The sequence below is a fragment of the Mytilus edulis genome, chromosome 13 (genome assembly GCF_963676685.1).
Source record: "Mytilus edulis chromosome 13, xbMytEdul2.2, whole genome shotgun sequence".
NCBI classification, from domain to species: Eukaryota; Metazoa; Mollusca; class Bivalvia; order Mytilida; family Mytilidae; genus Mytilus; species Mytilus edulis.
Genome location: NC_092356.1, coordinates 67,994,935 through 68,006,935, shown reverse-complemented (window position 1 = coordinate 68,006,935; position 12,001 = coordinate 67,994,935). Strand labels below are relative to the sequence as shown.

The 12,001-nt window shown below is 31.6% G+C and overlaps 1 protein-coding gene across 7 annotated transcripts in view; it reads left to right on the top strand.

Annotated features, from left to right (window-relative positions):
• The window catches only part of LOC139500981 (procollagen-lysine,2-oxoglutarate 5-dioxygenase 1-like), a 39,794-nt gene that overhangs the window by 19,034 nt on the left and 8,759 nt on the right, over positions 1 to 12,001 (top strand). For 5 of the 7 annotated variants that reach the window (XM_071289922.1, XM_071289920.1, XM_071289921.1 and 2 more), the window contains exons 8-13: positions 2,067 to 2,164; positions 2,630 to 2,644; positions 3,794 to 3,895; positions 6,680 to 6,811; positions 7,303 to 7,424; positions 11,004 to 11,105. In XM_071289922.1, coding sequence (XP_071146023.1) covers positions 2,067 to 2,164; positions 2,630 to 2,644; positions 3,794 to 3,895; positions 6,680 to 6,811; positions 7,303 to 7,424; positions 11,004 to 11,105 — 571 coding nt within the window. The remainder of the gene's footprint in view (positions 1 to 2,066; positions 2,165 to 2,629; positions 2,645 to 3,793; positions 3,896 to 6,679; positions 6,812 to 7,302; positions 7,425 to 11,003; positions 11,106 to 12,001) is intronic. The other 2 variants (XM_071289923.1, XM_071289919.1) reach the window with 1 other exon arrangement.

The following is a 12,001-nucleotide window of genomic DNA, read 5'->3' as shown; positions in this document are numbered from 1 at the left end:
TTCCCTGATATATAATTGATTATACATAGACTGACGTTACTTTCCCTGATATATAATTCATTATACATAGACTGACGTTACTTTCCCTGATATATAATTGATTATACATAGACTGACGTTACTTTCCCTGATATATAATTCATTATACATAGACTGACGTTACTTTCCCTGATATATAATTCATTATACATAGACTGACGTTACTTTCCCTGATATATAATTCATTATACATAGACTGACGTTACTTTCCCTGATGTATAATTGATTATACATAGACTGACGTTACTTTCCCTGATATATAATTGATTATACATAGACTGACGTTACTTTTCCTGATATATAATTCATTATACATAGACTGACGTTACTTTCCCTGATATATAATTCATTATACATAGACTGACGTTACTTTCCCTGATATATAATTCATTAAACATAGACTGACGTTACTTTCCCTGATATATAATTTATAATACATAGACTGACGTTACTTTGCCTGATATATAATTTATTATACATAGACTGACGTTACTTTCCCTGATATATAATTGATTATACATAGACTGACATTACTTTCCCTGATATATAATTCATTATACATAGACTGACGTTACTTTCCCTGACGTTACTTTCCCTGATATATAATGTACTATACATAGACTGACGTTACTTTCCCTGATATATAATTTATTATACATAGACTGACGTTACTTTCACTGACGTTACTTTCCCTGATATATAATTTATTATACATAGACTGACATTACTTTCACTGACGTTACTTTCCCTGACGTTACTTTCCCTGATATATAATTTATTATACATAGACTGACGTTACTTTCCCTGATATATAATTCATTATACATAGACTGACGTTACTTTCCCTGATATATAATTTATTATACATAGACTGACGTTACTTTCCCTGATATATAATTTATATAAATAGACTTGACGTTACTTTCCCTGATATATAATTGATTATACATAGACTGACGTTACTTTCCCTGATATATAATTGATTATACATAGACTGACGTTACTTTCCCTGATATATAATTCATTATACATAGACTGACGTTACTTTCCCTGATATATAATTGATTATACATAGACTGACGTTACTTTCCCTGATATATAATTCATTATACATAGACTGACGTTACTTTCCCTGATATATAATTCATTATACATAGACTGACGTTACTTTCCCTGATATATAATTCATTATACATAGACTGACGTTACTTTCCCTGATGTATAATTGATTATACATAGACTGACGTTACTTTCCCTGATATATAATTGATTATACATAGACTGACGTTACTTTTCCTGATATATAATTCATTATACATAGACTGACGTTACTTTCCCTGATATATAATTCATTATACATAGACTGACGTTACTTTCCCTGATATATAATTCATTAAACATAGACTGACGTTACTTTCCCTGATATATAATTTATAATACATAGACTGACGTTACTTTGCCTGATATATAATTTATTATACATAGACTGACGTTACTTTCCCTGATATATAATTCATTATACATAGACTGACGTTACTTTCCCTGATATATAATTTATAATACATAGACTGACGTTACTTTGCCTGATATATAATTTATTATACATAGACTGACGTTACTTTCCCTGATATATAATTCATTATACATAGACTGACGTTACTTTCCCTGATATATAATTTATAATACATAGACTGACGTTACTTTGCCTGATATATAATTTATTATACATAGACTGACGTTACTTTCCCTGACGTTACTTTCCCTGATATATAATTCATTATACATAGACTGACGTTACTTTCCCTGATATATAATTTATAATACATAGACTGATGTTACTTTGCCTGATATATAATTTATTATACATAGACTGACGTTACTTTCCCTGATATATAATTCATTATACATAGACTGACGTTACTTTCCCTGATATATAATTTATAATACATAGACTGACGTTACTTTCCCTGATATATAATTCATTATACATAGACTGACGATACTTTCCCTTCTACTTTCATTGACAGAGCACATTATAGTAAAATACAAGGGGAACCACAGTTATATTGTCAACAAGAAGACTGGCAGTAAGCCGTTAATTTTATATGGTAATGGACCAATAAAAGTATGTAGATGTTGCCAAACTTGCATTGTTCTCAATTCTGCCTGATTATTCTGCTTAAATAAAATTATATTTAAGCATATTGGTGACTTCACATTAAGGTTTTATGCTCCATTCATAATTTTTCAGTTACTTTTATAAATATTAGATAAATGTTTAAAAGGTATATACAACCGGATTCTAGTTGTCAAACTAAAGCAGTCATTTATCAAAAGCATTAAGAATTCAAATTGAACTGATCAGTGTGCAAGTCATTTTTTGGTTAACATGGTTTCTGCATCTATACATATCTCAAAAATAGACTGGTCTGTGCATTTTAATGAATGTCTGTAAAAATGTTCAATATTCTTCTAGTGTTAACTTTTATAGTATGATATCCTCATACCAGACAAGCAATATTTAATCTGTAATTTGTTAAGCCTGTCTCATCATTATTTCATAAGTATAATTTATTTATGAATTGTAAAGACATTACCATATCAGGTAAGTTTTAATTGGAATTTTTCATTATAAATGTATACTATAAATTCAGAAATAATTGTGTATTGATTATTTATTGCAATTTTGTGACAATCAACACAAATTCAACTTTTTTTTTAATAATTACGATTTCTGTAATTGCTGTATACAAATGGTGCTATATAAATTTAAATGCAGGATATTATTTCTGAAACACATATGTTGCAATTATAACTCAATGCAATAAATTCTGAATTTACTGTTAATGTATGGAAATTTAAAAAAAGAGTAATTCATAGGTAATCAGTTTTCGTTAGCTTTGAGATTGTGAAAACATAATAGAGAAAACTTTTAAAGGAAAGAAAAAAATAGAAGTTGCCTTTTTCATAGGTTTACAAAACCTTGAGTTACTCTTTTATGGGAAAAATAGATTGTATCGCTATATGTTCACATGGGTTTTTCCTCAAAGTAGCAAAATACATATATACAGAAGTAATCCCTCAGATCAAGAATAAAATTATTAAACTATATTTTATAAAATGGAATGTATTTTCCTACATATGAAAATAAGGAAATGTGCCAATGAGACAACTGTCTTCCAGAGATGAAACAATGAAGATACATGTATAAGCATTTAGTGGTCATTATATGGCCCATACTGTATGGTCAGCTATACAGGCCTAGTCATGAAGCAATTCAAAGGAGAAACTGATGTAGGGTGAAGTTGTTTTCTAACTTGAAATTTGTTTTTTTTTATGTTTTTTATTTTTTTTATAATGGTTTAATATTTGTTCAGTCAAGGGTTTTTCCTTTCTAATTTCATATTGAATTAATAGACACATTTACTTGAATTTTGTTTTTGAAGCAACATTCTATAAAATATTATATTATTCACTGTGATTAAATTTATAGCATTGGACAGTTAATTTCTCTTCCAATCTGATAATATCAAAACACAGTGTTACCTGTGTTATCTGACACACTGGATTATTATTATCATTATTATTATTATTATTATTATTATGTACTAATATCTTAATGATGAAAGAAATCAATGGAGATGACCAAAGATTTGACATTCAACTACATGCTATGTGCCAGAGAGAAAACATGAACCAAGAACTAATGACAATTAAAAATTTAGTAATATATATAAATATTTCTTATTAACAGGCAGCATTTAATCGTTTAGCCAGTGATTTAGCAGATGAATGGACAGAAACATTTGGATGTGCTGCATGTTCAAGGAGTGCTATCAGTTTAAAAGAATTGAAGGTAAATATTACTGACTTCTTAGGATAGAATTACTCCTAGTATACTGTAATCCCTTCTTATTTAGTGAGCACATTTAAAGAGACATTTAGTTATGTGCATAAAATTGTTATTTTAATACGACCGCAAAAATTTTAATTTTTCGTCGTATATTGCTATCACGTTGGCGGCGTCGTCCTGCGGCGTCTTGCGTCGTCGTCGTCGTCCGAATACTTTTAGTTTTCGCACTCTAACTTTAGTAAAAATGAATAGAAATCTATGAAATTTTAACACAAGGTTTATAACCACAAAAGGAAGGTTGGGATTGATTTTGGGAGTTTTGGTCCCAAAATTTTAGGAATTAGGGGCCAAAAAGGGCCCAAATAAGCATTTTCTTGGTTTTCGCACTATAATTTTAGTTTAAGTAAATAGACATCTATGAAATTTTGACACAAGGTTTATGACCACAAAAGGAAGGTTGGGATTGATTTTGGGAGTTTTAGTTCAAACAGTTTAGGAATTAGGGGCCAAAAAAGGGCCCAAAGAAGCATTATTCTTGGTTTTCAAACTATAACTTTAGTATAAGTAAATAGAAATCAATGACATTTAAACACAAGGTTTATGACCACAAAAGGAAGGTTGGGATTGATTTTGGGAGTTGAGGTCTGAACAGTTTAGGAATTAGGGGCCAAAAAGGGGCCCAAGTAAGCATTATTCTTGGTTTTCGCACCATAACTTTAGTATAAGTAAATAGAAATCTTTGAAATTGAAACACAAGGTTTATGACCATTAAAGGAAGGTTGGGTTTGATTTTGGGAGTTTTGCTCCCAACAGGTTTTTAGGAATAAGAGGCCCAAAGGGTCCAAAATTGAACTTTGTTTGATTTCATCAAAAATTGAATTATTGGGGTTCTTTGATATGCTGGATCTAACTGTGTATGTAGATTCTTTATTTTGGTCCCGTTTTCCAATTGGTCTACATTAAGGTCCAAAGGGTCCAAAATTAAACTTAGTTTGATTTTAACAAAAATTGAATCCTTGGGGTTCTTTGATATGCTGAATCTAAAAATGTACTTAGATTTTTGATTATTGGCCCAGTTTGCAAGTTGGTTCAAATCGGGGTCCAAAATTAAACTTTGATTGATTTCATCAAAAATTGAATAATTGGGGTTCTTTGATATGCCAAATCTAACTGTGTATGTAGATTCTTAATTTTTAGTCCCGTTTTCAAATAGGTCTACATTAAATACCAAAGGGTCCAAAATTAAACTAATTTTGATTTTAATAAAAATTGAATTCTTTGGCTTTTTTGATATGCTGAATTTAATCATGTACTTAGATTTTTTATTATGGGCCCAGTTTTCAAGTTGGTTAAAATAGGATCCAAAATTATTATATTAAGTATTGTGCAATAGCAAGAAATTTTCAATTGCACAGTATTCAGCAATAGCAAGAAATCTTCAATTGCACAGTATTGTGCAATAGCAAAAAATGTTCAATTGCACAGTATTGTGCAATAGCAAGAAATCTTCAATTGCACAGTATTGTGCAATAGCAAATTTTTTCAATTGCACAGTATTGTGCAATAGCAAGAAATATCTAATTGCACAATATTGTGCAATAGCAAGAAATTTTCAATTGATTGGAGTTATCTTTCTTTGTCCAGAATAGTAGTTGAATCAACTTAAATCATTGTTTTATACAATGCACAATGTATATTCACTTTTACTACCAACTGATAAATTAAAACAATCTTTACCATTCAGTGATAACAAGCACTTTTTGTTACATTTTAATATTTTATGATGTATTTAAATGAGTAGTTATTGTTGCAAACTCCATTAGAAATTTGAATTGAGATCAGTTTTGAAAAAAGGGAAAGGGGGATGTGAAAAAAAAAATGGTGGGGGTGGGGGTTTAATTTTTCTCATTTCAGATTTCAAAAATAAAAATAAAATTTCTTCAAACATTTTTTTGAGAGGATTAATATTCAACAGCATAGTGATTGCTCAAAGACAAAAAAATTATTTTAAGTTCATTAGACCACATTCATTCTGTGTCCAAAACCTATGCTGTGTCAACTATTTAATCACAATCCAAATTTAGAGCTGAATCCAGCTTGAATGTTGTGTCCATACTTGCCCCAACCGTTCAGGGTTCAACCTATTTGGTCGTATAAAGCTGCGCCCTGCGGAGCATCTGGTTATTGTTTTAATTTGATTTTAAGATGATTCTAAAGTTAAAAAGTCCAAGCACACCAACTCTATAGGCTGTGATCATGAAATATTGATAAATGAAACTTTGTGTGGCTCTTTCTTTCTATTGAGACATTATCATTGGTCTGTAGTCATGGCTGACCAGTAAAAACTATCTCGGACTAAGATGATTATCCTATCTCTCCCAGTATGACCCATCTTGATCTTTACAAGTGAGAACTTAAAACATTCTCATTTGAGTTCCTTGAAATGCAAAAATTGCATTCATATAAATCAAAGCAAAATGTAAGAAAATGTAACAGTTTCAGAATTAATATAATAGAATAAAAGTGGGGCTTCTTATTATTCCATGCTTATCTTCTCTCACAGTTTCATATTGGTAAAACATCACATTGGTTTATGAATGAACTGTAAATAACTGGGTAATTTTATCAAATGTTATTACCAAGTCATTATACCTAAAGCATATATTAGAAGAGCCTATCTTCCCAAATCTCTGATGCACTATTTTTGAATTTCAATACATATACCTGAATGGATTGTTAGTGTCATAAATGATTTATTTATTCTAGTATAAAGTTTTACATTTACAGAAAGATGATTACCCGATAGTTCAGTTATCTGTATTTATCGACCAGCCAATACCATTTCTGGTTGAAGGATTAAAAACAATAAAAGATCTAGATTATCCAAAGAAGAGAATAGACTTGCTGGTATACAATAATGTAAGATCCAGTTACTTTATTTACTATATTGATATTTTTATGACTATTCATTTCAGAAGTAAAAAAATTAAGTCACCAAATCACTCACTAGTAATGACTGTTATGACAAGGTTTAATTGACTTAAAATTAGGGACCCTGCAAGGGCTGTATAGTCGGTCAAGGTCGTTAAAATTTCCATCATTATTGACTCAATAAAAATGCATGGACAATTAAAAAAACCAACATTGCTCCATCAATTTAACATGTATATTATTTATCAAAGTCGTACACTGAAGCAAAAAAAAAACTGAAAGTTGATTAACAGCTAAAATGTTTGATCAACAATTGATTTATAAAATATGTTTTGTTGTTTATACTTTACAGACATTGTAATAAAAATATGAGAAAAAAAATACACTCAGATGACTTAATTGATCACATATGCTTGAATTGATTCAATAATTCCATTAAATTATTATCACCAGAAACATGTCTAAAATGACTTTTACAGGCTGATTATCATGAGGTTGATGTTGAACTGTTTCTGTCCGGTTGCAGTGATGAATACAGATCTGTAACAGTGATTTCTACGAACGATGAAATGACGGGTACAGCTGCTAGAAATTCAGCCATGTAAGTGAAAGTAATGGTGCAATCTTCTAGGTATACAGTACTAGTGTCATTATTTATTTAGTAGAATTAACAGTGTTATCGGGATAAATTTGGAATAGCCATGCAATGTGATGGAAATATATAATTTATAAATGGTAAGTCAACATGTACAGTTCAATATCCTTTTAACTTGCATTACAAATATAGAACGCTGCTTTGTGAAAAATTGTGCACATCCTGCTACAAGCATGAAATTTGGCATAAACCTTCCTCAACCATTACTCTTTTATTTCAGATAGGGAGGCATTTGAAAAAAATGTTGCACTTCCGGTGAAATCCAAAATGGCGGACTTCATACCTAAATCAGCCCAATATCGATGTGAAAAAGGTGTTATAATCATGCTACTATCATAATATTTGGTACAAACCTTTGTTTTTTACTACTTTTGGATATATTATATAGATGAAATGTCTTGAAAAACCCTACTTCCGGTAAAATCTAATATGGGGGACATTGTACTAAAATAAGCTTATTTTTTAGGGAGGGTAATTGAAATGTTTAAACGTATTATATTGTGCAGGAACCTTTCTTTGGTGCTTCTTATGGATACAATGTATAAGACATATTTCTTTAGAACCCTTACTTCCGGTAATATCCAAAATGGCAGACATAGAATTGTCAATTTTTATTTATATATTTAACTTTTTTCAAAATGTTAATGAAATGTTGTTTTTTTTGCTGTTCATTAAATTTTTGGCTTTAAGTTACCCTCAAAACCACTTATTCTATTCTGTTGTAAATGTTTAAATACAAAGTTAACACTTCCGGTAAAAAAAAACCAATCTGACGTAAATTTCAAAGATGACTTCTCAATCCATTTCTTCGATGTTTAGCTATCATACGCCTTCGAGAATTCATTTACTCGTGTTACAGTTTCAAGGTATTTTATTGAGGTAAGGACACAATACCCAATCAGCATACTCGATGGGCCGCAAATAATGTTTATTCACAATCGGAGAGCTAATTTTCCACATTTACAAAGACTGGTACTGTTTCTTATATCCATAATGTACAAGCTCCTGATAAGATGAAGAGGCTTCACTAAGAGTTGTCCAAAATGATTCCCATGGATCATATTTGTTCCTTCGCCATCCATAAGCGTCTGGACTAGTTAGCATAGCAACCAATTCCAAGCTTGTAACTCATTCATACCTGCCATGGTATATTGCACGCTTTACATGCTGAAAAACACTAGACTGAGTCGTGGGAATAGCCTCAATAAGTCTTTCCTCTTCCAAAAAGGCATGTTTTCTTGCTTTGTACTCATTCTAAATGCTAAAGTCACATCTGCAAACGCCATCCATGTCACCAACGCAGTTCCTTTTCCAGCAAAAGTTTTTCCCACTTCCAAATGCAAACCAAAGTTCGTCTGCCCCTATGTAACGGAATAGCGAAATAGCAATGACATCAGTATCGACTGTTTGAGTCATGACTCAGTTAAGTCTGTGTTTCACTGCATCAGACACATCCATCTTGATTCTAGTGTAAGTCTCTTCATGTAAACATGGTGCTAAACTTGATGCATCATCAAGTGGTGGATAACACTGAACATCCTGAGCATTTCTTGTTACAACTATCTTTTCCTCAAAATTTATTTGAACAAGCTGCTGCGAATGAAACTAAAAAGTTCTTTCTTATTGTCGTCATCTCTCAGAAAAATTTGCCAATTTTGAGGAATTTGTTTTGATCCTGGATTCGTCTATGTATTCCCTTTCCCCAAAATGTAAGTCTTGCTTCTTGTAGCAACCTTCAAACTACCAGTATTGTCTATGCACGCATCCGGGACTACATCCACTATTGTTACAGTTTCAATGTGTTTCCTAACGAGTATGCTGATTGGGTATTGTGTCCTTACCTTAATGAAATAACTTGAAACTATAACAAGAGTGGATGAAATCTTTAATTAGTATTGTAGTTGTAGCAACAAATGCTCAGGATTTTCAGTGTTATCCACCACGTGATGTAATTCAAGTTTAGCACCATTTTCACACTAAGAGGCTGACACTATAATCATGGTGCATGTATCTGATGCAGTGAAACACGAACTTAAACGAGTCATGGTTTGAACAGTCCTTACTGATGATGCTGTCATTACTGGTTCTCTATTCCGTGACATAGGGGTAGACGAACTATGGATTGTGTTAAGGAAGGCAAAAACTTTGGATTAATATCTATCAATGGCCTTTCAAATGTAATAGACAATGAGTGATAACACACACTTATTATGATCAATGCCTTTACCTGTTGTGATACGGTTATCTCTTTGCTTGAAAAAATAAGAGACTGCGTGGGAGACATTGATTGCATTTAAAGATGTGATTTTAACATAAAGAATGATGTTTGATCAACCGAAATCACCGGGTTTTTACTGTAAGATCGCACAAACTTATCAGATGGGGCTAACATGGTTAACCGGGCAAGAAAATAACTATTTGCACAAAAGGAAGGGTAGAGGCTTTTTCCTCAACTTGGTCTAGTCTTTTCCAGCATGTAAAACGTGCAATATACTCGGGCAGCTGATTAGGGTGACGATCATTGGATTGGCTCTTATGCTACCCAGTCCAGGCGCTGATGGATAGCGAAGGGACAAAGAGGATCCCTTATAAAAAACTCTTCTTTCTGAGGCCTCATCATTTTGTCAGAAGCTTGTACATTGTGGATGTAAGAAAGGATGTCGCAGTCGTTGTTAATGTGGAAAATCGGGTCTCTAGTGCACTGCTTTGTATGCAAGTGGTGGTGACTGTGAATAAACATGTATTTTTGGCCAAATAGTAGTAATTTTAAAAATGTTTTAGTATAATAGTGATTTTTCCCGGTAGTGACAACTTTGTATTTGAACATTTACAACAGAATAGAATGAGGGGTTTTGAGGATAACTTAAAGCAAAAAGTTTAATGACTATCACAAAAAACAAACTTTTCTTTACATTTTGAAAAAAAGTTGAATATTTAGATAATAAATTGTTATTTCTATGTCTGCCATTTTGAATATTACCGGATGTAGGGGTTTTAAAGACAGATTTCTCATACATTGTTTCCATAAGAAGCACAAAAGAAAGGTTCCTGCACAATGATATGATAGTGGCAATATGTTAAAACACATTTCAATTACCCTCTCTAAAAAATACCTTATTTTAGAACAATGTCCGCCATGTTGGAATTTACCGGAAGTAGGGTTTTTGAAGACATCTAATCTATATAATTTATCCAAAAGTAGTACAAAACAAAGATTTGTACCAAATGTTATTATTGTAGCATGATAATAACACCTTTTCAAATCCTAGCCTTCGATATTTTGGATTTTACCGGAAGTGACATTTTTTTCAAATGCCTCCCTATCTGAAACAAAAGAGTAATAGTTGAGGAAGGTCTATGCCAAATTTCATGCTTGTAGCAGGATGTGCACAATTCGTCTGAAATATGCTTGAAGCCGCCGGACTAATAGTCTTTATATTAATTTCTATTTCATTTGGTCTCTTGTCTCATACTGCATCTTATTTTTTATATTTATAAACAATATATTTCTTATCTTTTTTGTAGAGATCAATGTTTACTGTCTAAATGTGCCTATTTGTTCTTTGTGGATGGGAATGTTCATATTACAGATCCTAAAACTCTGAAAGATTTGATTGAACAAAACAGGTTATAAATATCTTATAGATATCTTATTTAATGCTACTAAGGGCTATCCATTAAATGTATATGGGAGAGTAGGAAGGGACTTTTAAAATATCTGATGTATAGTGAAAAAAGACCCACAACCCAAATTCAATAAGTAAACTTCCCTTCGTACCCTCCCACATACATTTAAATGGAACAGCTCTAAAACACTTATAAATGATTATCAACACGTATTTGATCTGCTGAACAATTTTGCAGGAAACTTTGTTATAAACGAGGCCATAATATCTGTTCCTTTTGGAAAAAATCTTCAATACCCATTATATATATATGATTAGTCTTCAAAGAACAAATGTTGTTATTTTTGTTCCAGTGGAAATATTTATTACAGACTGTTTTTTATGCCCATCTACGATAGTAAAGGGGCATTATGTTTTTTGGTCTGTGCGTCCGTCTGTTCGTTCGACTCCATTCGTCCATCTGTCCCACTTCAGGTTAAAGTTTTTGGTCAAGGTAGTTTTTGATGAAGCTGAAGTCCAATCAACTTCAAACTTAGTACACAAAACTACACATGTTCCTAATGATATGATCTTTCTTATTTTAAAGCCAAATTAGACTATTAACCCCAATTTCACGGTCCACTGAACATAGAAAATGAAAGTACGAGTTTCAGGTTAAAGTTTATGGTTAAGGTAGTTTTTGAGTTTAAGTCCAATCAACTTAAAACTTAGTACACATGTTCCCTTTGGTATGTTCGTTCTACTTTTAATGCCAAATAAGATTTTTTACCCAATTTTACGTTCCATTGAACATGGAAAATGAAAGTGCAAGTAGGGCATGCGTGTACTATGGACACATTCTTGTTTCTTATGAAACTGCCAGTATAATTGTATGAAAGAAATTCTATGTCATGACCA